This window comes from Plectropomus leopardus, chromosome 3, assembly GCF_026936395.1.
Source record: "Plectropomus leopardus strain MGB_pleo_1.0 chromosome 3, ASM2693639v1, whole genome shotgun sequence".
NCBI lineage: Eukaryota > Metazoa > Chordata > Actinopteri > Perciformes > Serranidae > Plectropomus > Plectropomus leopardus.
In genome coordinates this window covers 17,828,954-17,854,012 of record NC_142178.1, presented here as the reverse complement: position 1 = coordinate 17,854,012, position 25,059 = coordinate 17,828,954, and the positions used below count along the sequence as shown (strand labels likewise).

Below are 25,059 nucleotides of genomic sequence, written 5' to 3'. Positions count from 1 at the left end.
ACACACACACACACACACTGAAAGGGTTAAAAGAAACACAAAGGCGGACTGAACTCCACCCATACCGCGTCACTATCGACCTTTCACAGGTGTCACATCCACTTTGATTCCATGTTCTCAGTGAGAGAGAAGGTGTTTCCCACAAACACACACACTAACACACACACACACACACACACATTCACACAGAGTCTTGCTGTCTGACGTTTCCTGGATCCACAGTGTCGTGGAAACTTTGTGAAGTTTGGTGTTGGAGGGAGCAGGAGGGGGAGCTCCGGGAGTCCACAGCGGCGCTGCTGCTCTCTCACGGATCAGTTGGGCTCTGAGCTCCGGGGATGGCGGCCGTCAAGGCGCTGCAGCAGTGGTGCAAAGTCCGGTGTGAGGGCTACCGGGATGTTAACATCACCAACATGACCACGTCTTTCAGAGACGGCCTGGCTTTCTGCGCGCTCATCCACAAACACAGACCCGATCTCATGTGAGTACTGAGAGCAGAGGACTGGAGAACACACAGGGACTCTTTCAGTTTGGTGAAACTCAAGTCAGTCAGTGCTATTTGTATCCTGGCTGTTTAGGGAAGAGGTTGGTTTTACGCTTTATAGTGGGTTAAAGCGGTTCTTTAATGAAAGGGAGCAAACTTAAGGTTTGTGGGTCTGCTGGAAAAACAGGAACAGGAGCTTAACTGTGGAGCTCAGTGACCAAAGGGGGCCAAAATGCAACTACTGGCCCCTAGGAGGTCCTCAAAGAGGACCCCCATGTAGTGGTGATGAAGTGTGCCTGTTTTAATGCTAGGATTTCATTTTATTATCTTACCTGGTAAATCACTTCTTTTAGTGTTATACAGTTTATAGCTCTTTACTTAAAGGTCTAGTGTTTTGGATTTAGGGAGATATATTGGCAGAAAGGGAATATAATATATAAGTGTGTTTTCTTTAATGTATGACATCTGAAAATAAAATTTGTTGTGTTTTTGTTTCCTCAGAATGAACTTTATATCTACATAGGGAGCTGTTTCTCATCCATGTAATTGTTGCACTGTCATGTGTCTTCAGTAGCCCAGAACAGACAACCTAATATCACTGGCTTTAGATGGGACTATTCATGTTTTTGTGTCATCCATCATCGATTGCAGCCCCTATACAATGAGAATGTTGGAAAAACACCAGTTTTTTGAAACGCGAAACTGTTTTTTTTTGGCGTGCATTCTTGTATGTGTAAATCAAAGTTGCACAAACCTCTGCTTTCTCTAGTTTCTCATTCAGTTTGGTAACAACAATATGAATTGGAAAAAAACAATTCCTATGTGTATGTTTTGAGCTTTTGCTAGATAAATGTGTCAGTGATTTTCAAAAATGTTGTTGACTAACTTCATCTCTATTGACAAATCTTTTAATCGACTAATCGTTTCAGCTCTTCCTGGCTCTGTGGCCCCTGTTACTTATTACTTAGAAGGAAGTGGGTGTACATACAGCTGAAATTCAAAGTTACTTTAGATCTCTTGCAGTTTTTTATTTTCTTAAACATCCTCCTCAGTCTGAGAACTAAAATGGACATCTCCTTTCCCAGCACTTCCTGATAACTACCAGGGAAATTCCACCTGGAGAATATTGGTTAGTATTTTGTTCTTGACAGCTGTTAAGTATTTTGGCACAAGATGTTCCAAATAAGGTCTGTTCACATTAGGCTTTGGTTGATATATTCCAAAGACTTGACTCACCATCTCTTGTTGGGTTTTGGCCAATTTCACACAGAGACGCCTGGTTTTGTTCCAGAGAGGCCATTATGGAAGACAGACAGTAGTTTCATTTTAAGAAGAGACACAGCTGTTCCAGTGCTTCCCATTCCAGCTTTTCCCTGCAGCCAGACCAGCGTGGCGGCACATTTTATGTTTACATGGGCTGAAGCATTTAACATTGGTTAAAGGCTTTGCTCCGGTTTACTGAACATAGACACTTTAATGCTTTTATGAAAGCAGGCTGAGCTTAAGTTTCAGCTGTATGACAAACTGACATGAGATCATATGACGCCACAGCGGCTGTGTAATGAATCAATATGTCACACTGTCAGTGTCATGATTTGTGTTGATGTGAGGGGCTGGGTATGACTAAATAGCACATGTTTTGGTCTAGACTTCTGGTAAACAAATGTATGAGGAAGGGAAGTTGGATCACATGTATTTTGTTACTAATTTTTTTCCTTCCTCTGTTGCAGAAATTTTGATTCACTGAAGAAGGAAGATGTCTATGAGAACAACAAACTGGTAGGACATGTTTACATTCTGCATTTTGACCCCTGAGTGTTTTGTTTTTTTCTTCAAACTCATGTCTCCTGAATACACACAGGGTTTTGGTAAAGCAGATCTGCAGAAATTCATGTTCCGTAGACGATGTATCCTACTGACTTAAAGTAATACTTTCCTCCTCAAATGATGATTTGTATATTTATTACTCACTCTGTGTTATGATGAATTTGGAAAGAAAACTTTCCTTTTATTCCACCACACTGAATGAAGAATCCAAAAAAAGAGAGAAGTCCTGATGAATTTCAGTCATAGGGGTCCGTGTTTAACATTAGCAAAACTACATTAAAACATCCGTTTACAAACTCTCACACAACTCATGTAGTGTAATCCAATTCTCATTCATCCAGCTGCATGTGTTTGGCAAGTACTGATCATAAGACTGGATAAATGAAACTTGGATTATGCTGCAGGAGATATTTTAGAGTTTGTAAGAGTTTGAGTTTGTTTTAAGTAGTTCTTATGTTGTCTTATGGATATTTTTAATTGGGGTTGCTGTCGTGAATGCACATTTTTATGTATGTCCTTTTGGCATGTGTTATTTTGAAAGCAAAGGAAAATTTCCACATTGTGGACTATAAAGATTTTGCTTTCATTTCATATTCATAAACAGATATTAGGATGTAGTTGTGGACCTCGATGACTTCAATTCATTAGAGTTTTCTCTGTTTTTGGAGTCTTCGTTCACTGCGGAGGCAGGTGAGAAAAGCAAAGTTTTCCTCCTAAATTCAACATAACATGTGAGTAACTGATATAAAAATGATAATTTGGGGGTGAAGTATTCCTTTAAAGGTTCCCTGTGGTGTTTCAGACATCCAGTAGAAATATGGAGCTGTTTGTTTATGAATGAGTCCCTATTTTGTTTGTCTTGGGTGGCACTTTGGTTTTACATTATTCCACTGATCAACATTGCAGTAAAATGTTAAGATATGCTGCAGTGTGCAAACAAAGGCGTTATAAGAATCCCACAAGCAAGCAGACATGGATGTAAACAATGCCAGATATAAAATACTTTTAGGGAGATCTAGGGGTAGCTATTGATAGGAAAGGTATATAATATTCATAGCTATGTCTTTATTATTTTTTAAACACCCAAAAATAAGAATCATTGAGTTTTTGTTAACGTAGATTGAGCCGTTTTTATCTACAACAGAGCAGGTCCTCTTCCATGGAGTCCGCCATGTTATTTCTACAGTAGACCAGAACGGACAAACCAAACACTGGCAGATAAACAGATGGGGCCATAAGTGTTTTAGCATCGGCCACTGTAGCTGTCATACACGCTTTGCACATTTGGAGAAGTTTCAGTTCTGACTGCTAAATGCCACTAAAGCCTACATACTAGACCTTTAAATCAAGCCAAAAATAACTTGAATGCTAGTAAAAGTAAATGTACCTTGCAGCCATAAATTGTTTCTATGTGTGTGTTGTTTTCTGGATATTGCATCAGAGCACTTGATGTTAGGTAACTGGGAAATTTCAGAAACATCAGTGTTCAAACATAGCTAAGGGGAAAAGTCATTGCCAAATGCAGAGTGTTTCAGTCTGGGCACTTGGCTGCTTTACTACTCTCCTTATTTTCACTTTCTTCCTGACTCTTCATTGTTGGACTCTGAGCTCTTGAACTGACAAAAGATAAACATCACTTTCACGCTTTAAAGTGAAATACAATAAAAGCTTAAATTATTAACCAGTATTAGACACTGTTCAGGATCTTAACTGAAACAAAGCTGAAAGAACAGATTGGTTTGAAACATCAAGCAGTGAGAGATATAAAGGGTGCAGCAAAGTAAACTGCTTTTATGGCTCTCTTGATCATCTGATTACTGAAGTTTTGCCTCTTGTGCTCGTCGGCCTGCCTCTACTTGTTGTTTTTTTTCTGCTTAAATGAAATCGTTGAATGTGAATCTAGTTTGGAAATTCCTGACTCACTTTCTCTCTGAACACATAAACTGTAGAATCAGTTGGTGGTCAGAATTTTACCACAAAAATCAGTGAAACTGAATTTTATTTATGTAACACCTAAAAAACAAGACATGGATGATAGTAAACACACACACATTAAAGATGGGCATCTAAAATCAAATGCCAGGCTTTTAAAAAAGACAATAAACATAAAACGCATGTAATACTAATGAACCTTTGCAAACATGTATATGCAATCTTGGTTTCCCAACTGTCAAAACACACTGATTTTGGCTAAAACTCACCAACACATCATAGAAAGAGAGAATACCCTTGTAAAGTAAAGCTTACCTATTGCTTTTTGACAGAAAACGTAGACTGGGACACAGAAGAGGTGATGGTAAACCCACATCAGAGTCCCAAACATGCACCTGAAAACTAGCATTAAGCAGCAAATGTCTTGTATAAAGTGTGTTTAGGTACAGAAAGTCTCTTTAAGGTCTCAGAAAGTCACATCTGAATTTTGTGTGATTTATTGATCCATTTCCATCTTTGGCATTCGGTCTAGATGCTAAAAATCCACCCTGAGCTGCTTCTGTTTTGTTGTATAATGTTTGATTTTATTTGCAGGCGTTCAAGGTTGCGGAGGAGGAGTTGGGAATTCCAGCACTGCTGGATGCAGAAGACATGGTGGCTCTTAAAGTTCCTGACCGCCTCAGTATCCTGACATACGTCTCACAGTACTACAACTACTTCCATGGACGTTCCCCGAGTGAGTATTAATGTCTTGCAGTATCCATGCCCGCCTTTGTCCCCTTCGTCTTGTCTCATGTTTCTCTTTGTTTATATTTGTGTTTGCTGCAGTTGGTGGTATGGGAGGTATAAAGCGCCCAGCTGATGGTCCCACAGAAGAGCCGTCTGGGAAGAAGAACCAGCCGGTGACGGCAAAAGTGTTTCCGTCTTCCACACCTGCCAGAGAGAACAGCCCTCCCCCCTCCTCCAACATCACAAGGCCCTCTCCCTCCCCAAGACAAACCAGAAATGCCACAAAGGTAAATTTTGGCCTCCTGAATATTTTACACTAACATTTGTAAAGTGAAATCATTTTAAGATAAGCCAAATACCTAAAGTTCTGTTGTGTCTGACCAAACTGCTGTTACCAAACAAACAAAAATCCCAAGTTGCCTCAGATCAGTTACAGCAAGTATGGTACTACTCACCCACACATTCTCACCCTCTCTTCCCCTCTTTTAGGATGTTGTGGTTGAGAAACCTCATCAAACAGGCACCCTGAGTAACAAATGTGTGTCCTGCAACAAGCATGTTCACCTGGTGCAGCGACATCTAGTGGACGGGAAGCTTTATCACAGGAACTGTGCAAGGTGAGGAGAATTTAATTACAGCAGAGCCTTATAATCTCTAGAATCTAGACTGTGCCACATCAACGATTAGAGACGTTTTTGGTTCTCAAATAAAATCAAAGTTAAAAAAAGCTTAGTTGATAAATCTAAAAAAAAGCAGTTTTAAAAGGATTCATTCACAATTTGCATTTAAATTTTGCATTCAAGGATTCACTCCTATAGCAGTCTTTGAGTCACAATGGCATTTTTCGGGGGAAAAAAGCATTAAAGCTAGTAGCAGCAGTAGCGCTTGTCATAATGGCACCTACATTACCCACAGTGTAACTCAACCATTGACAGTTTGGTTGGAGAACAGTGTATGTCCCCAAGATGTTTGCTTTGTGGATTATCTTGAGTAACCAAATTATTTTCTGAAAAGAGATATTTCTGTTGAGGTTTTCAAATGTACTTTTGTAATGTAATTTTGTAATGTATTTTTTGGTGCTTTGAGCACTGCAAGCTGAGTTTCATCAGGTTACATTACATTTCATAGAAGACAGACATCTCAATAACCAATTTTCTGTCTGGTAGACAAGACAAAAGATGTTAAAAAGAAATACAATTAATTAAAAAAATGGTGATTGTGTTGTCAACTCAATTCAGTTTTATTAATTTAGTCATGTAGCCCAATATCACATACTTTGGATAAGGACCACCCCCCCAGATCAATCTGTGTAAAACATTATATCCCCAAGGTACAAGACAGCATCATGTTTGCACTGATCTGGGACATATGAAGGAATAAAAAAATCAGGATCAACTGCAGGGAAAGTTGCCTGTTTTGTCCTTCACAGACTATGAAAACCCAAGAATTATAGACTCTCTTGCATCTACAATTGTATGTCTTGTACTTTTTGTCTTTCAGGTTACTGTCGCCTCCAAACACATCCACACCTCTCAGAGATTTACCCACAAACACCTCTGTTTCCAAATTTACTCCTCTACAAGACTCCCCTAAATCAAACACAACCACTACCACTCACACACCCTCCAGACCAATATGGCTGACAGAGAAACCCAGCGCCCCTCCCAGCTTCTCCACTACTTTCTCTACTCCGTCTCCTTCCCGGCCGGCTTCGAGTCTCTCCTCTGCTGCTAAAGACACTAAGACAACTGCTGTCTCCAAACCAACAGCTCCACAGACTACTTGTGAATCTACCTTCACCACAACAACCACATCTATCACCACCAGGCCCATCGCTGCTCCTCGTACCTCCACCACGGCGGCAAAGACACTGCAGTCCAAGCTCAAGTTCTTCCAGTCAGATAACACAGCTAACAATGATGACAAAAAGACTACAACCACCAAGATTGACATAAACAAAGGGACAAATGTGACCGGTAAGGTGCAGGCGGCCACAGCAGGGCAGGCCGTCACTGTGGTTGTGAATGTTGGGGATTTTGGCAAAAAGGACACGAATGTGAGCTTGAACACAGGTGGGGAGAAAGCTAAAGCAGCAGGTGGAGATTCAAAGACGAAAGCATCGGCAGTAGCCTTCCTCTCCAAAAAACTGGCAGAGGAGAACAATAATAACAACAGTAAGCCATCGTGGGCAAATGTAGTACTGAAGAAAACTGACAAGTAAGTGACGTAACCACGCTCACTCGATAATCTTGTTGCAGCTTGACCTCTATTGGTGAACCGCAGCATTTAATAGATTTTCACCTCTAATCAGACCTTCCGATGTCGAGACTCCAAAAAGGGAGACGGAGGGAGTCAGAGGGAGAGTGAAGCTGAAAGCAGACCCATCTCTCCTCGCTGACCTGCAGATTCCGGCAGACAGGCGGACTCCGAGTCCGACTGGCAGGACTGGACTCAGATCCAGAACTCCAGAAAGAGGCGTCCCAAAGCCCCGCAGCGCATCACCGAGCACCTCAGGTTAAACTCACACACTTTGATAACTGTACAGAGTAGTTTAGCTGTTTAGATGCATGTTTGTGGAAGGATGTGGTTGAAGAGCGCGTTGGAAATCCTGATCTGTGTTTTCCCCTCTTTTTTAATGAATGTAACACATTAACACATTGTAACACATTAACATACACATTAAGATTTAACAAAATGTGTGTGCGTTACCCCTAACCCTAACAGAATAATTAACAAATAAATAATAGAAAAAATAAAGTAACAACGGCATCATCAACAATAATATTGATAATTTGGGAGAATAAAATGAAAATTATTGTAAAAAAAAATATAGCAGTACATAGTTTCCTTTCTATTTCAGTTCATTCAAAATTATGAGTTGATATTGATAGTATGATTTGGCAAATGTAGGCAAAATTACATATAAAGCTGTGAAACTGAGTTTCAAAGCAGTGAGCTGTGTTGAATTACATGGCAAGAAACTCGTCATGTGTTAAATAAATACTTCAGCTCGCACTGAGTCATTTAATTCAGACAGCAGGTGTCTCTATAACAAAACCATCAAAATCAGGATCTGACGGAGTAGTGGAGGACTTTAGTGTGATGCAGGAACTGAACCTGAAAGTGAAAAACACTTACATTTTGTTTCATTTCTTTTTTTTTTTCTCATTAGCATCAGAAAATGAGTCACCTGCGGACTGGAGGTCGAAGCTCAAACCCGTTTCCAAGTAAGACTCATTTTATTGACGTTAACTTGCTCTGTGTTGCCTCCTATTTCTATATTTCTGCTTAATTTCTTGCTCTTTTTGGCTCGATTCCTCATGTCATACCTCCAGCAGAGAGTATCTGTACGTGGGTGGGCTTCACAGCGTATCAAAGTCTCTTTTCTCTCCTGATGTCCTGTCCACCCATCCATCCCTTTGATCCCATCTTTCATCCATCTATCCAACCTTGCCTCCCACAGGAAGCCTGTACCTGCTGCTCCTCCAAATGGCTCGGCCATCATTTGTAGTCGGAGCTTTCAGTCTCTCCTCTTCCGCCACATGCATGTGAGCCCCAAATGGTGTCAAGACTGAGTAGAGTCCTCCGTGGTGCAACATATGCTCAGTGCTCAGTTCTTTTCCCCCAGATGACCTTTCCTTCCACACTCATGAATCAAAGCGGAGGACTGCAGAAAAGGGGGCTCCTTGTAGGAGCAGATAAATTGCCATTAATTAAATTCTGTGTCTCTCGTTTTTTCTCTTTCCTGCTCGTCCCCGATCCATCCACAGACCGCCTGTTCCTTCACAGCCCTCTCAAAAACCCTGGGCTAATGGAGCTGGAAAGACTCAGACTTCTGAGCCGTCTGTCGGGCCTTCTCCCTCCTCTCATCTCTCCACACCGAGCATTTCTGTCACTCCACCTGCATCAAAGGGTAACACCTGCGTTATGGTCTGTTTAAATATGGTGGACAATATACGTGGACTTCCTTAATATTGGCTAAATATATATCAGACTTCTCAGGGTTCCTCACTCTTTTGTCTTTGTTCTCGATGACTTTACATAAACTTTTAACATTTTATTATTTGTTTTTCAGGACTTGTGAATGGTCAGGAAGACTCAACTGCTAATACCAAGCCAGAGTCAAAGATCACCAAGGTACCGAACCCTAGGTGGAAAAAAAGAGTTTGCTTCAGCTTAAATGTCATTTTAAATCGAATCCCTTTTAGTTATTTTTTGTTCAGTCAAATGAGCCGTAGCTCCACTGTAAAAACTTGTGTAACAGTAGCTGCTTAAGCATTTTAGTCTGCGAGCTAATGCTAACATATTTATTTAAATTCATTAGAAGTGATTAAATGTGTAATGTTACCAAAACCAAAATAATAGGATAACTGCAGTTGATACATAAAATGAGCTAGTGAAAGGTATATTGAGCAGCAAAGTAAATTAAGTTTAATTTATTCCTAGCTGAAATAAACATTTGCTTTATCTAATGTCAGATAATTTTAAATGTATTCTCTTTGAGGTAGCTATTTATAATTGGCTAAATGTCTGTCAAAAGCAATAATTAGGAAAACTAAGTAGCAGATAAATAAAATGAGCCGGAGAACGATATATATAGGTATATATACTAAAAATAAATAAAGTTTAGTTTATTTAATCTACAGATTTGTGTTAAAGGAAAAAAAGACTTTTCTCTTTTAACCAGCTGATTTGAGGATAGGAAAACTTAATATCAGTCGGGCCATCGGTGTCGGGCCATCGATTAGCTTTTTTGTGGTGTGTCTCACACCATTGGCACAAGTCAACCCTCCTCGGCCCTTGTCATTTATTTTTGTCTGTTGGACGCTATGGAGCCCGTCGCTGAATAAAATCACAGTGACTGGCTGTTAAACTCAGTGCAACTGTTTCCTCACAGACACAAAAATAAGGAAATCAAACATGTCCCACATTGTTTGAACTAGTCTGCCTTTTTTTTCGGTTTTTAGCCGATTCAGCATGTTGAATCATTATCTGACCCAGTGGAGTCAGTTCACAGGAAGAGAAATGGAAGTGAAGGAAGTAAAGAAGGAGCTTAAACTCAAAAGCTGTGATTGAAACAAACTTATTATATTAGGTATTATTATTTAGGTATTATTTTTTCAGTCATTGAGCTCTTGAGCAGAATTTGTTCAGAATCTTTTGTGTTGTTGTTCTCCGCTTCACATTAAATTTGCTTTTTCCCACAGTCATGGATGTATGTAAATGTATTTCCATTTTATGGGTCCTTGAAAGTGATGGGAAAGTTTGGAAATTTTGTGAGAAATGTGTGGGAACACTGTAATGTGATAACTGGTGATTAATGCTTCACCACTAGTTACTTGATGTAAGTTTGGTGTGTCCTTAATGACGTCATATAATAACGTCAGCGGGATCACTAAGATATGTTCGTCTGTATCTTGATATACGTTGATTTCACATCTTCCGTTTAATTTTTTTCATGTATGTGTGTTTTACACCTTTAGACTAAGCCAGACTACATCCACAAAGATGCTATCTTGAAGGAACTTAAGGAGATTGACGACAGTTTGAATGAGTGGGAGAAGAGGGGAGTGGAGCTGGAGGTGAGGCTCCGCAGCTGTGAGGAAGGTAAGATAAAAACACACACGTTATGAGCGTCCTAGGATTTAGAGAAAGGAGTGCACGGGACTAAACTCTGTGTGTGTGTGTGTGTGTGTGTGTGTGTGTGTGTGTGTGTGTGTGTGTGTGTGTGTGTGTGTGTGTGTGTGTGTGTGTGTGTGTGTGTGTGTGTGTGTGTGTGTCAGAGGGCGTAGATGACTCTCTCATGGATGAGCTCATGGTCGAGTGGTTCAACTTGATCAGGAACAAGCAGGTGGCCATGCGCCGGGAGTCTGAGCTGGTCTACATGTGAGTACACACACATACACACCAGCACACTTAGAAAAGGGGCATGCCACTATTTAGCGATTAGTGAAACAGACTTGTGGCCAGAAGGTTGACAGTTTGAATTCCCAGTGTCCTCCCTCCTCCGTCCCACAGCAGGGCATCCTGGAACACGACCGCTCAGCGCCCCGCAGGCTGCAGTGTGAAGCAGGATGCAGCTTAACAGCACACATGCGCCGCGTTTATTCTTTTCATGAATTCATGTTAATCCTCTAACAAGGCCATAATCTCATATTTTTTAATGTATAATTAAAATCTTTAACATTTTCTGCATTTTATTTTCCATTTGCATTAAAATACAGTGTTAGAAACCAATCCCAAGTCCTAAACTTCGAGTTGTCCTAAATAAGTCATAATGCACTCTTTAACAAATGTAATCCCATTTTCACAACAGAGTAATAATGTATAGATTTGCAGAAGTCATGAAAGTTTTTTAGAACGTGTATTTATTTGCTAAAACAAGTTTTATTTGCTAAAACAAGTGACCTATGTGTTTTGTATAATGCAATTCATTTTTTTGTGGACTTTCATGTAGTTTTGGTACACACACACAATTATTTTTGGTATACTTTTTTCCTTTCATTCAGTAATGTAATGTTAGTACTTTATGGTTCTGCATGGTACTGCAAGTTGGATGCTGGAAATGAGTAGTGTTAATGTTGATTGATTTGGAGAATTAAGGAAAAATTAAGGATTGACGTAGTTTTAAAATAACATACTTGTCTTGATGCTTAGGGGAAGGTATCAGGTATTTTCAAGTTTTCACAGTTCAAGTCCAAGTAAAGCCATTAGTCATTGGTGTTAAAGTCCAAGTCAGTGTGCAAGCCTTTTAGATTTTGTCTGGTCAAGTCTAAAGTAATCTTGTTTTGGTTCACTTTCACTGCTCCCATCAGTATTACATCCAGTCTTATTAACCCTTGGTACACTACCTACCCTGCACCAAACTCTAGCCTGGCAATGGTGAACATAGTGCATCATATCAGTTTTACAAAGTAATAATACACCAGTGGTGAGTTTACGGTTTGTTTCTGCTGCCCCCAAGTGGCCAAAATGTAGGCATAAATAAACGTGCCACTGTTGTACCACCTGTACATGTTGCTCAGGAGTAATAAATATAGATGAAAGTACATTCTGAAGTGCTCTTGCACGAGTCAAGAAGAGACAGATTGTAATGCACCTTAGTGAGTTAATGTAGAAAAGCACCACAGTATTAAAAATGAAGTCCTTTTACCATTTATAGGTAGAATTCAGTAAAATAGTATCAATTAATTCATTTTGTGCATTGTATGTTTTTAAAAAATATATATAAATCTGTCATTTCAGTCAAATAGGCCAAACCTAAAACAATTTGGCCAACTGTTACACAAAAATGTAATGGCTACATCACAAACAAATGCATATGTGCTGTTTTTCAATCATGTTGTGCACCAAATTGAAGGTTAAAGAGAATTTTTAAAATTTGTACTTTTTTGACAAAAAAATGGCAGGAGAAGTTGTGCATGAAAGGCCATTTTTGACCCTTGGTATAGCAGTTAAGCAAAGTTATCTTTATTCTATGTCCTTCATGTACTTAAAGTAGGTTAACTATTGGATTTAGCTAGAGCTTTCAAGACAATATTATGGAAAATGTTTTCAGGCAGTATAATATATCATTACAATATCGCCCATCGCCCATAGATTCTTATTGGAGGAACTGATTCAGAAGTAAATTTGTCAAACAACCAGACTAAAGACTCACAATTCTATACAATCATAGCAAATGTGTTAAACAATTTAAATGTATGTTTGTATATTTTTGTATGTGTAGTGGAAGAACTCAGGACTTGGAAGAAGAGCAGCCCAGTGTTGAGCAGGAGCTCAGGAGACTGATGGAGAAACCAGGTGAGGGCTTAGGGAAAAACACACTCAGTACAAAACACCAACTGAAACAGATCTGAGATTGAAATGTGTTTTCTGTTTGAGCAGAACATCTGAAAACAGCATGGGACCGCAAGAGAGAAGAGCAGCTGATGGCCAAACTGATGGAGATCGTCAATGACAGAAACGCTATAGTAGAAGGTCTGGATGAGGACAGACTCAGGTGTGTAAACAAAATCTTCTGAAACAGTTTTTAATTCTTCAGATAGCCCACACTTGTAACATCAAGTTGAAGATGTTCTGGTTAGGGGCTTGATTGTGCAAAAACAGAAATGTGCTTGCCCGAAGCCTTTGGCAATGAAAGCAGACTGGATGCTATGTGGAGCTGATTGCCTGTTGCCTTGCTGCAATTTGATTGGCTATTTGTCAAGCACTGTTGTCGTCACTTTCTCTTAGTCAGCAGACGTTAATATTTCTTTTAAAGAAGCTAGCAACTGCTGCAGAGGAGATACCATTTTACATTTTAAACACCAAATGGCAAATAATAAACCAAAGAAACAAATGAACTGATAAAGAAGAAATTATCAATTCTTGGTCAGTGTTTGATTTTAAATCCAGCGTACTCGAGTGCAGAGCCAAAACAACAAAACATGTCAACAGTGCTTACATATTCTATTGTGTGTGTACAGTATATGCCCATACAGGTGTGAACTGCTGTTAATTTGTTTATTTTTTGTGTGTTTTCTTAGGGAGGAAGAGGAGGATGAGCAGCTAAACAAGATGATGATGAATTTCAGTGAGTATCTGCTACACCTCCACAGGCCGTCTGCCCCCCCCTCCACCCCCCTCTCTGTTCATTAGTTATCACAACCTCGATGTCACTGCAACTTAGTTGGCTTATAAATTATCCAATTGAGGATTTCCATCATGGGTGCCTCTAATTGAAGTAGATAGAATTCTCATTGTGGTTTATGGAAGTGTGTGTGTATGTGTGTGTCCGTGTGTGTGCGTGAGTGCGCTGCATTTTTTAAGGGTGCCACCGGGCGATGTTTTCATCTCATTTGATCTAATGACTGCTAATGGAAAAAGCATCAAACAAAATGCTCCCCCTCTTTTTGTCAGCGGCGTTTCCTATTAGACAAATGGATAATGTAGCTGGTTAATTTGACCCTCTGATAGAATAGAGTTAAAGCCGCCTTCATTTGCAATTCATGACTGGGAAAGCAGGGCTGAAAATTGAGGAGATTTATTGAACTTCAGTGAAAGGTCGTTATGTTGCAGCGAGTGAATGCCGACCGTGGGCTAAAGACTAGCCATTTCATTTTAATGTATTCATAAAGTTAATGCCAAAGTTTCACAGTTCAGTCCCACTCTGAGTGCAGTCATGTGATCGTTCACACACATGTTATATCACACAAGATAAATGCTGCTTTATACCACAGAAAATACCACTTTTTCATTTTCTGGCAGGTGTTTTTTTTTAATCTTATAACTAGACGCCTCAAACAAAGGTTAACTGACGTTCTGAATCAGTCCGCTAATTACATTTAACTGCGTGTAACCATGGCAACAGCGCCTCTGCTATGTGAACCCTCACTGGTGAAACAGACTGAGCTGTTTCTTAACTTTTAAACACAACTTTTGGACACGGCTTTTCTTTTTTCGCTTGTGATAAATTGCTGTTGTATAAACATAATATGAAATATTACATATTCATATTTCAGAATGTACTTTTTTGTATTCAATCTCAATTTTCACACTTTCAAAGAATTAAACCCTCAATGAGCTCATTAAACCTGGCACTATATGCGTCTTGGGTCATAAGTTAAAATTTGACATACCGCTGAGTGTAAACAACCACCAAGGCACATTGTGGTCTGATCACTCAAGCCAGTTGTGAGGTGGTCCAAGATGTGTTTGACTGCGCATCTTTTGTAGTGTCAACGTTAATGCATCTTATTGCGTCCCCGACAAAAAACAGGTCATTAATGCAGGAAGTGGTGGTTGGTTTGGTGACAGTTTGCTAAAACGGACAAGTTTTATGACTAATTGAACAAAGTTTTGCATATGGCTGCTCCTTGAATGTCAGAGATTTGAATCATCAGTTGCAGACAGCCAAGTCAACTGAGATTCTTCAAGTCAAGCAGTCTTTTTTTTTTTTTTGCTTGTCAGTGTGTAGTGCAGTGAGCTTGTGGGGGTTTTGGTCCCCAGATTTTGCTGCAGAGTGAGCATCCTTGACTTTAATGCTACTCCCTGTTACAAGCAGCCACGGGCATGGTGCAGCGTCACAGATAAGGAAGAGACTCTGAAGAATGTCCTGCTGGACCCGTGCAAACTAAAACTTTTATGTAAAGTAAAAATAAACATAGATTTACTAATGGGATGGACAAAAATTCTCTCTCTCTCTCTGTCTCTCTCTCTCTCTCTCTCTCTCTCTCTCTATATATATATATATATATATATATATATATATATATATATATATAAAGCAACAACATACAATTGCCAAACACACGTTAAATGTTATATAGGTTATAAACCACTAGTGTCAATAAAAAAATGAAAAATAATAGTAAGAAAGAAATAAGGAAATCTTGTAATGTTATTGCTAACTTGGCTTGCATGTCTAGCACTACTGCAGTGAGGGTGGTTCCCATATTTAAAGGCATTTTTTTGCCACTTTGGTTCAAACTTGCAACAAAACATAAATCCACACATCTGTGGGAAATGATAAGCTTATAAAGTTGAGATGTTGACAAACTATTACAAAACATTAAGTGTTCGTTTGTGTTGCAAACAGAACCTAAAATCTGATTTTCCCATTTTTTAAATAGTAAAACTGATTTGAGATTGTTGTTTTTGATGTTATAGAATTACTATTACCAATCTCACCTGTTGTTTATTCCTCTTTCATCTCTTGACTAACCTTCCCTCATGCTTCTCTCCTTCAGACATAAAGAAAGACAAACCAAAGAAAAAGTCTCCAATGTCCAAACTGTTCGGCGGTTGGGGGAACAAGAAGGAGGGATGATGCTCTGCAAAACACAGCGCCTGCTACTCTCTTTGATGTTTTTTTTTTTTTTTTTGTCGTTGTTGTTGTAGTCTTAACGTCAGTGTGCTCAGCCTGTGATTCATGGGATAACACTGATCGTCTGTGTGTGTGTGTTTGTGTGTGTGATCTGTCATTCTAAGCGCTTTTAGAAAAATGCCCTTCCCTCTGTCGACTGCATCACTCAAGATCTGACATTACTCCTGCCTGCTGGCGCACGCACGCACACACACACTCACACACACACACACACACACACACACACACACACACACAGAGAAGGCTGATGTTGCAGGGTTAATGACTCACCAGCCGTGATGTGATTGGGTTCAGTGCTCCAGTTGTTAGTTTTAATACCCTTCTAGTCTTAATCTGTCTACTTAATACTGTCAAACACACACACACACACACACACACACACACACACACACACACACATTTTTCCCTTACATCTTCTTATATGTGCAACTTATTGAAATGTTGGTTGTATACAGTAATATTACACATGCTAATACGGGTTGAGGAACAGAGGTCAGATGGATGCTTCTCGCTCTCTGCTCATGACTCAGTCTGTCTGTCTCTGTTGCCGTCGATTACGTGTTGAACTGCATTTAATTTTGAAAGATCTCTCTCTATCTCTCTATTTTTTCCCGGACAACAAGTTTTTACTCATTTCCCTTTGATAGGGACAGGCTTTTTTTTTTTTTTTTGAAGTTTTAAACCCGTTGTTTATAGAATTGCATCTTCCCAGACTAGTGGTTTCCAACCTCAGATTCGGTTTTTTTTCTTGCGAATAATGTGTTAACGTAGCAGAGGTGGTAACAAGTAATCATTTTGCAAGTCAAAAATAAGTGTAAAGTCTTTGCACTAAAATCCCTAAAATTTGAGTTCTACAATTTTAACAACAGAGCAATAATATATTAAACGTATAAAAGTCATGAGGGCTTTTTGTAAAAATGTGGGGTTTTTTTGTTAAAAAAAGTTTGTTGGAGGTTGTGTTTCGGTCTTTAATTTTTAAACCACGTTTTGCACATAGCAAGTCAGTTTTGTTAACATCACAAAGTTTTTGTGCATAAATGAAATTATGTTTGGTATCATCTTTTCCAACTGACACTCAGTTCCATAACGTTATTTCTTCATGGTTCTCTCCTTTAACTTGATTAGATGCTGCTGGATTGGTTAAAACAAAGTGGATGTCTGGCATTAAGTGTCAACTTGCTGGGAATAAGTAGTGTTACGTTAGTTAATTCAGTAAATGAAGGGAGAGGAATTGATTTGTGGCACACTTTTTACACAATATACTTTTGAATCTTTGGGCATTTAGGAAGGCATCAGGTACTTTGAAGTCAAAAGGCACAAGTCCAACTGAAGATACGAGTCATTGGTGTCAAATCCAAGTCCGGTTGCAAGTCTTTGATTTCTCTAGTCGAATCTAAAGTAATCAATTATGTGACTCGAGTCAACAACTCTTAGCTTTGTCTAATCTCTCTTAATTTGATCTTGTATGAGCCTTTAGGCAGAGCCTTGTTTTAAGCAGTTAAAAGCAGAAAAAAAGTTGGAATCCACTGTTCTAGAAAGGGAATATTCACGCACCAATTTATAGCTTTGGGTTTTTAATCAGCTAACTCAGTTCTTCAAGAATGAAGTGAAAAGCTCTGAATTATTAGTAAGTGCACCTTTGATCTTAGATTTTCTCTTCAGTTTATGTTTTTAATGAGTTAAAGCATATCTGATGCTCAAACATAGCTGCAAGGAAGTGGCTGGATGTCATGCTTTGTATAATTGTCCTCTCTAATCATGTTTTATTGTACTTGAATGTGCAGTTTATATTTTTACAGTTGACTCAAGGAAAAGGATGAATCGGGCTTGTGTCATGTGATTCAAATAGACAGATTAATTACTCAAACTACAAGCAAGAGTTAACTGGATGTGTGTGAATCTTAGAAATATAAGAACTGGTCCATATTGGATCTGGATTTGTACATTTTTTGTTTCTGGATAAACTATTCAGTTTGTGTGTGTGTTGTAATCTATTACTCTAGCGACACTGAAGTCATTTTATAATCTCTGTGTTGTGACCAAAGTGCTTAATTTTAACAACCGTGGTAGTACACAAAATGCAACTTTGTATATATGTTAATGTTCTTCTCCTCTTTATTCTCCTTTAACTCAGCTGTATATGTTGTACAAAGTTACAGCAGTCAGATTATTAAATGGTGAAACTGGCTTGGATTTTAAACAGATTACTGTAATAAATGTACTAAGATTTTAATAAAAACTCAAAGTCATTAATTGATTTTGGTTGTCTGATATTCTGATATTTACTCACTTGGAAATAGAGCAGTACATGACTTTATTGGTGAATGTAATTAATGTCATACCACCTTATTTTAATGTAGTTCACCTGTCAGTAGCTCCTGTTGAGCGGTGGTGGTTGTTGTTTTTTCCTATTATTTTGCTTTCATATAATTTACATAAATTTGTTAGACTTTGAATTTGGGATTTTAATTTGGTTGTTTTATTGAGGTGCTGTTATGTTTTGATCGTATTTGGCCTGAGCAGGACTTATCGTTGTTCTTTTAACACTGTTTAACAGCTGCAGTGATGATGCATTTTCTCTGTGAAAACACCAGGAGGCAGCATGAGACTTTCCATGTCACTGAGGCTCCCAGAGCGTAAATCTCTTTGTATCTTTTGGTCTGTAGAGCTGACAAATACACTAACAGTGTGGATATAGAAAAAAAAGATCTCTCTTTTTTTATGTATATTGCAAAAGAAATTCATTTTTTAGGTATAGATTTCTCTTTTATTCTCAGTCCTGCAGAAAGTCCCGCCAGCTTCAATCTCCCACCCAGTTATCACTTATCCAGTGAAACTATTACATAATACGCATTGCAATGCAAATTTATTTTGCTCGTATCAGGTAAAAGGTGAAAACTGAAATAAAACACAGAATTAGATTATCATCAACAGTCGGTAACAATTTCCTTCTGCAAAGTTGGTGCTGCAGAGCATTTTTGTTTTCTGCATTACAAATACATTAAACTCTTAAATAACAGAGTAGGGAGGATATAAATGCAAGTTTAATGACCAAGTTAACAGCTTTCAGAAGTTGTAGGCCAGTTTCAAGTCAAACCAGGTCAATTTTATTGGTATAGCTTGAAATTACAACAAACAAATTTGCCTCAAGGGGCTTTAAAATCTGTACATAGATGACACCTCCATTCTCTTTTAGGCTTTATTTTGTTTGTTTTTCAAAAGTAACACATCAATAACACCTGTTGGCCAAAGGACAAGTTTTTATATTCCCACAAGAATATAGAGGTTAGTATACCGAAGTAGGAAAGTATAGATTGACAAGAACAGCCAGTAGGTAAAAAATACTGATCCTCCTTGTTTTATAATAACAATCTTACTACTACCCACCACTGCAGCCGTGGGTCCCTACAATCACCCCAAACCTTCACCATACAAATCTAGGCATTGCCGATTGGTCCTTAGCAGTGAAAAATATATGTTATTTTAAATTTTTTACATTTTTTTTTAACCAAAACTGAGCAGTCCACTATCTTTATCATATTACCTGTAAAAAGGTGACAAATGGGTACACATGCAGGAAAAGACAGTTCTGTAAAAACAGCTCCTAATCTGCAACAAAACCACAGAAACGCAGAGCTCTGAGTGCCAATTTAAAATACACACATGCAAACAGAACAACAGTTTCTGTCTCTAAAATATCTATTCACAGTAGCAAAGAGGAAAAGAGAGGAATAATACAATAAAAGAATAAAAGAGCAGGGAAATTGACTTTCAGCTCTAAGTTGTTGTTTTTTATATCTTTTGGTGTGAAAATACAAAACTGTGTAATCGTCTCCTCTCTAAAGGCAACATCTGTTCCTGTTGTTATGTGTGAAAGTGTTTGTTGATTCCTTCCTAAAACCATGATAAAATGTTCCATCACCGCACCGCTGTGTGTCTGAATCAATCACGTCTCCGCTTAACTTTGGAACATGTTTATCTTTGGGGTAAAGCGTGCCTTTAAGTCGACTCTGTGAGGTACATTTATAACGTGGGGGAGCACGGTTTCAGTGCGGACTGTAAATATACCTTTGAGGTGGTTCATTTACATAACACAATGGGCCCTCACATTTTATTCACACAGACTTTTAAACAGTTGAGTGAGTTTTTGGGCTCGACTCTGCTCTTCTGCCATAATGTGATTTAACCATTCACAGCTCATATCTGTTCAATCCATGTTAAAATAGTATAAAGTTGACATTAGTACACACTCAACCTGTTGGTATTGTTGTTTCATGCGCCTTTATGTTCTTTTCCTCGCTGCTTTAGGGTTTAAAAGGAAGCTGTGTTCATAATTTGACACACTGCACACTCCTCACTATTTCTCTTTATCCCTTTACCAGTGTTCAGCTCGCTCTTTTCACACTCACCTTGCAGATTTTATGGAGTCTTGGAGTCAACTCAAGTTGACTTCCTGTTTTTATTCATCACTTTAGTTGTCTAACATTTCCATCCTCTTACTATGATGTTAAATGTGCATTAAGTATTGAATTTTCCTCCTCCTTTCATTCCTCAAAACACAAAATTATCACCATATAAAGTTGATAAAGTAAATTTGTTAGCGAGTATTTACACACACAGCAGATGAGGAGGACCATAAATATTTTTTTGGGAGTTGTGTTGGTGTCCATCTGTTACAGTTAAAAGAACACTGTGTAAGATTTAGGGAGATTTAGTGGCGTCTTGTGGTGAGTGTTGCAGATTGCAATTAGCTGAAACTTCCCATGGATGCAAGTTATTCAGTGTTCATTGTTGAGGAGGTTTTTATCAGGAGCCGAACAGACCAGGTAATTTAAACCCGTAAAACACTGAGTAAGGCAGTTTCATGTTAAAAAAAGAACAAAAACCCTTTGTTTTTAAAGCGCTCCGTTTGCAGAGGAGCTGCTAACTGTGGTTAAAAATGACCTTTTCTAAAGCCAGTGTTGGTTTGTCCGTTCTGGGATACTGTAGAAATGGTGCAACATGGTGATCTCTTTGTAGGCCTAGATATAAATGCCTCATTCTAAGGTAACATACTCACAACCACTGTCATTTTCAGGTGATGATAAACTAAATATAACATACTTAATAAATTATCTTCCATTTCTGCCAATTTGTCCCCCTAAATAACAAACTGGAGCATTGACCAGCATTGGTATTTTTGCTTATTGTGATGTTATTTCTCGGAGCATTTTCAAATGCTTTATGTCCTAAAATCTTTACAACCTAAGCTAAAAGGTTGTGTAAGTCAACAAACCATCATAATTAATAAAAGCATTGGAATTTTGTCATTAAAAATGAAATACAAAAATGTGACATGCTTTGTTATTGGATTTTTACAAAATAAATAAACAAAAAGGTATTGATCCAAAATATTTTTGAATGTAGAAACATAAACAAACTATTTCTCAACACTCTGTAAGTTATTTGAAACACTTGGATTCTTCAGTTTTTTTAAGGTATGCTCTTTTTTATGGCCCAAGTGAAATGGCATTGTACTGGACTCATTAATTGTGTCCTCTGTCGCCACCCGCCGCCACCGTGCGCTTTTGCACGTGCAGGTACCGCAGCGTAATGATGTCATTATAAGCGTACAACGCGATGAAACGGAAGACGGAAATCCCGACTTTATACAACAAAAAGAATGGATGTTCTCGCTGTTATGGTTTATATTATCGATCGATACATACAAGAATACGCAAACAACGACCTCCCGCTGCCATTCACGAAATATTTCCGGGGAAATACCGCGTTTGCACCGCACCTGAGGTAAGCTAACACAAGATAATGATGTGACGATGAGGAGGACGCAATCCTTTCCTGTCTTTCTTTTACTCTTTTAAAATGTGTTTAAACATTATAATGCAAAGCATGCCTTAAGTGCTTAAGCCTCTCCTTTTGGCCCCATTTTGGTCTCCAGCTGCTGAAGGCTGCACCATGTTCACCAGACTTTGTGGGTTTATCAGAGTTTTTTCGTTGAAACGGCTGCAGATAAGGTATATGAGAGTGCTGAGACTTAACCAAAACTAAAACACATGGTTAGTTTAAACACATTGATAACTGCAGTTTTAAAATATAGAAAATGTAAACTTATCAGCCATATGTAACCTCATTCCTCAGAGGTTTTGTGTGTTTATGCAGGGGTTGTTTGTTGTATATTGGGCTATAGGCTGAAATGCGTTTCCCAGTTTGGTGTGGGACAACATAACTGGCCTGCCCCTAGCCCCACTTAACACTTTTTGGATGAACAGTGACAGTGACTGTGAGCCGAGTCTTATTGCCCTACATCAGTGTCCGGCCTCACCAAAGCTCTTGTAGCTGAATGGGAGCAAATCCCTGCAGCCGGGGGCCGACACTTTGTGGAAAGAGTAAAACCAGAAGAGTGGAGGATGCTGACGCAGCAGATTAACTGTCATCTAAGTGAAATGTTGAACACACATGAGTGTGATGTTTGCGTGTCAGCCTGTAGTCATGTGGCATACCATAAAGAAATTTGTGTTTGGGTGAGTTATTTTCCAACAGGACACATAAGAAAACACCCCTTGTTTTAAATCACATAAAACATAAAACTTAAGATATTCCCCCCTGTCCTCATAGATCGATAGAGATAGATGACATTGAATTTTGTTCAAGTAATGTCACAACCTAAATTCAACCAAATATCAACATAATGCTGGTGGCCAGCTTTTAACCGAGTGTTTCTGTAACCTATAACTACTTTGACCTAGTTAAAGGATCTGAGTAAACTACCTCTTCAGCTGTTGTATTAATATGGCAAAGTACTTCACTGGAATTGCATACATAAGAACAAAGTTAAATATTATACTAAGCTACACTGGGGGACTTTAATGTATGGGTTTCCAACCAGGGGGTCCCAACCTCCACTAGGGGTCACCAAAATGTTACGGGGGGTCACCGGGCCTTTTTGTAAGAAAATCTTTTATTTATTAAAGAAACAAAACACAAGGCCTAAATATCTGCATTTCATTAGTTGTGTTTATATGACTCAATAGAATTGTTATTATTAAAGTTTAGATATTATTTCAGATATAAAGATAAAAAGTTCCTAAAATATCAGGAAAATCTATCTAAAAATCCATCTATAAGGCAATATTTACAGGAAATAATCTGCTTAAAATTCACCCAGATTGCACAAACTTTCAGTGGTTATTTCGTTCACTCTCTTGGTTAATTGTACAGTTTATTAAATGTTCTGCATTTCTATAGTTATGCATTGACTGTAATGTGAAAACTCCATAAAATATGTCAGTTAATTAGGGGTCATCAGTTTACTCAATAACAGAAAAGTGGTCCCTCAGCAAAAGGTTGGAAACCACTGATCTTACTTAAGTAATGATCTGTTTCTGTATTTCAGTTTGTGTGAAATTTTATGGCCTGTAATGTTTTATTTTTGTGTGTGTGTGATTATGAGGCAGAGTGACTTTCTCGCACTCAGTGTGTTTTGATTTCCTGAGTTTCTTATGAACCAGCAAGAGGTCATAAACTGGACACCATAAAGAAATTTAAAGTGCTATAACCTTATTTTGTAGGCGGCTTTGTTAAAAAACCCTAGTGTTTTTATATTTAGTCTGTGCTTGGATAAATTTCAGTGAAATATCTTGTGCTTCGGCGGAACAGTGAGAATCAGGTGTAAAAGTGATGACAGATTTTACAGTGAAGACAGATTTTTGCATGAAGGAGGAGCAGGTTGATGTGTGTAGAATCCATAGCAAAGTGATTTTTGGTGTTGGTATGACGCATCGCTGCGTGCATGCGCACCCAGGGTGGAACAAAATGGTTGGAATTGAATTGTTGTTTTTGTTATTTTGGTGTGTGAGCCTTGGTCACTGAGTTTTGAGAAAGAGTGCTATTTGACTATAAGTGTGTCTTTGTGATGACAGCACTGGAAAAGCGATCACAGCCCAGAGACCCCCCTCAAAAACCTCTGGATGTCGCCCGTGAAAACCCTTGGCATGTGGTCTCTACTTACACACACACACGCACACACACACACACCTTAGCGGTGGTGACAGGCGGCAAAATCATCTCAGGATTTTGGTCCCTCTTTGTGTTTCTCTAAGTGTCTGTGACAAGGCAGGAGGGTAATGATCAGTGTGTGTGTGTGTGTGTGTGTGTGTGTCTGTGTCTGTGTCTGTGTGTCTGTCTGTGTGTGTGTGTGTGTGCTTTGTGTGCACACAGATTAAGCTCCTCCGCTGATGGAAACGTGTGTTTGTCTGAATGAGTAATGTAAAAGACAGAGAGGATCTGTGCTCAATGAATTGCAAACACCATCTATCAGGGGGAATATTTACACTAACATTTTTTAGCTTTTAAGAAAATCAAATATAGTTTGATTAAATGGTTAAAGAAAAGAGTGTGGTCCTAAAAAGGGATGAAAAGCGCTGAATTTAATTTTTGTACAAGATTTTTGGCTTTTTAACTCTACCTAAAAATACAAATGTCCAGTTAAATCACTTTATTTATGAAGAATTCATTATGTTTCATGTTATTTATGTTGAAAACAACAAAAACTGACCACAGTGCTGTATAAAAAAATAAACAAAAAGCAAAAACACAAAAACAAGTTTAGGAACACACTAGAACTCCCTTAAAGCACAAGTATAATTAAAGCTTAAAAAAAAAAACATGTACCCTAATATCCTAACCACATGTGCCAATAATACATGAATTTATCACATGCTTTGCTGTCCTACATGAGGATTTTTGTTCTCACATGGGAGGTGTTTCATTTCTTACAGTCACATCTTTCTTGTTTAGTCTGCAGTGTCCAAAAAACTGTCTCCGTAATTTCTAATAGCATCGTAAGAGTGTTATCTGCTCATTTTATAGATGGGGTGGGCAGTATTCTGTAAAAGGCAACAAAAAAATGAACAGAATTTGAATTCCTCAGAGTTCTTCCTGCAGCTCTGTCCTAAGCCCCTCCCACCAGACGCCCACCTGCACATGCACACGCTTCATACAGTAAAACAGTGTTTCACATGCATTGATTTTTTTTTTCTTATCTTATTTGATTGTAGAGCTGTGATCTGCCCTTCCTTGCTCCTCTTTCTCTGTTTATCAGACCACAAAGAGGGCAAGATAAAGTTAGCTGTCACGTCCCACCACTGTGCACCGATTCACCAGAGGGAAGGTGGACAGCAGCTCAGGAGATATGGACCTTCAGTCAGTCGTGTAGTTGCCTAAA

General features: G+C 38.6%; 1 protein-coding gene and 1 long non-coding RNA gene across 2 annotated transcripts in view; both read left to right on the top strand.

Annotated features, from left to right (window-relative positions):
• Positions 1-84: 84 nt before the first annotated feature.
• On the top strand, positions 85-18,093 carry micall2b (mical-like 2b). The gene is made up of 16 exons (XM_042485146.2): positions 85-478; positions 2,212-2,260; positions 4,835-4,976; positions 5,069-5,256; positions 5,459-5,586; positions 6,470-7,186; positions 7,281-7,483; positions 8,142-8,196; positions 8,740-8,882; positions 9,045-9,106; positions 10,453-10,576; positions 10,753-10,855; positions 12,699-12,772; positions 12,857-12,971; positions 13,498-13,544; positions 15,700-18,093. Exons 1-16 carry the CDS (start codon positions 336-338, stop codon positions 15,777-15,779), a joined length of 2,373 nt encoding a protein of 790 aa, XP_042341080.2. The 5' UTR covers positions 85-335; the 3' UTR covers positions 15,780-18,093.
• A 3,364-nt stretch (positions 18,094-21,457) lies between these two features.
• LOC148189967 (uncharacterized) overlaps positions 21,458-25,059 on the top strand; it is a 49,063-nt gene continuing 45,461 nt past the window's right edge. Inside the window, exon 1 of the long non-coding RNA XR_015776136.1 lies at positions 21,458-21,623. This is a non-coding gene — a long non-coding RNA (uncharacterized LOC148189967). The remainder of the gene's footprint in view (positions 21,624-25,059) is intronic.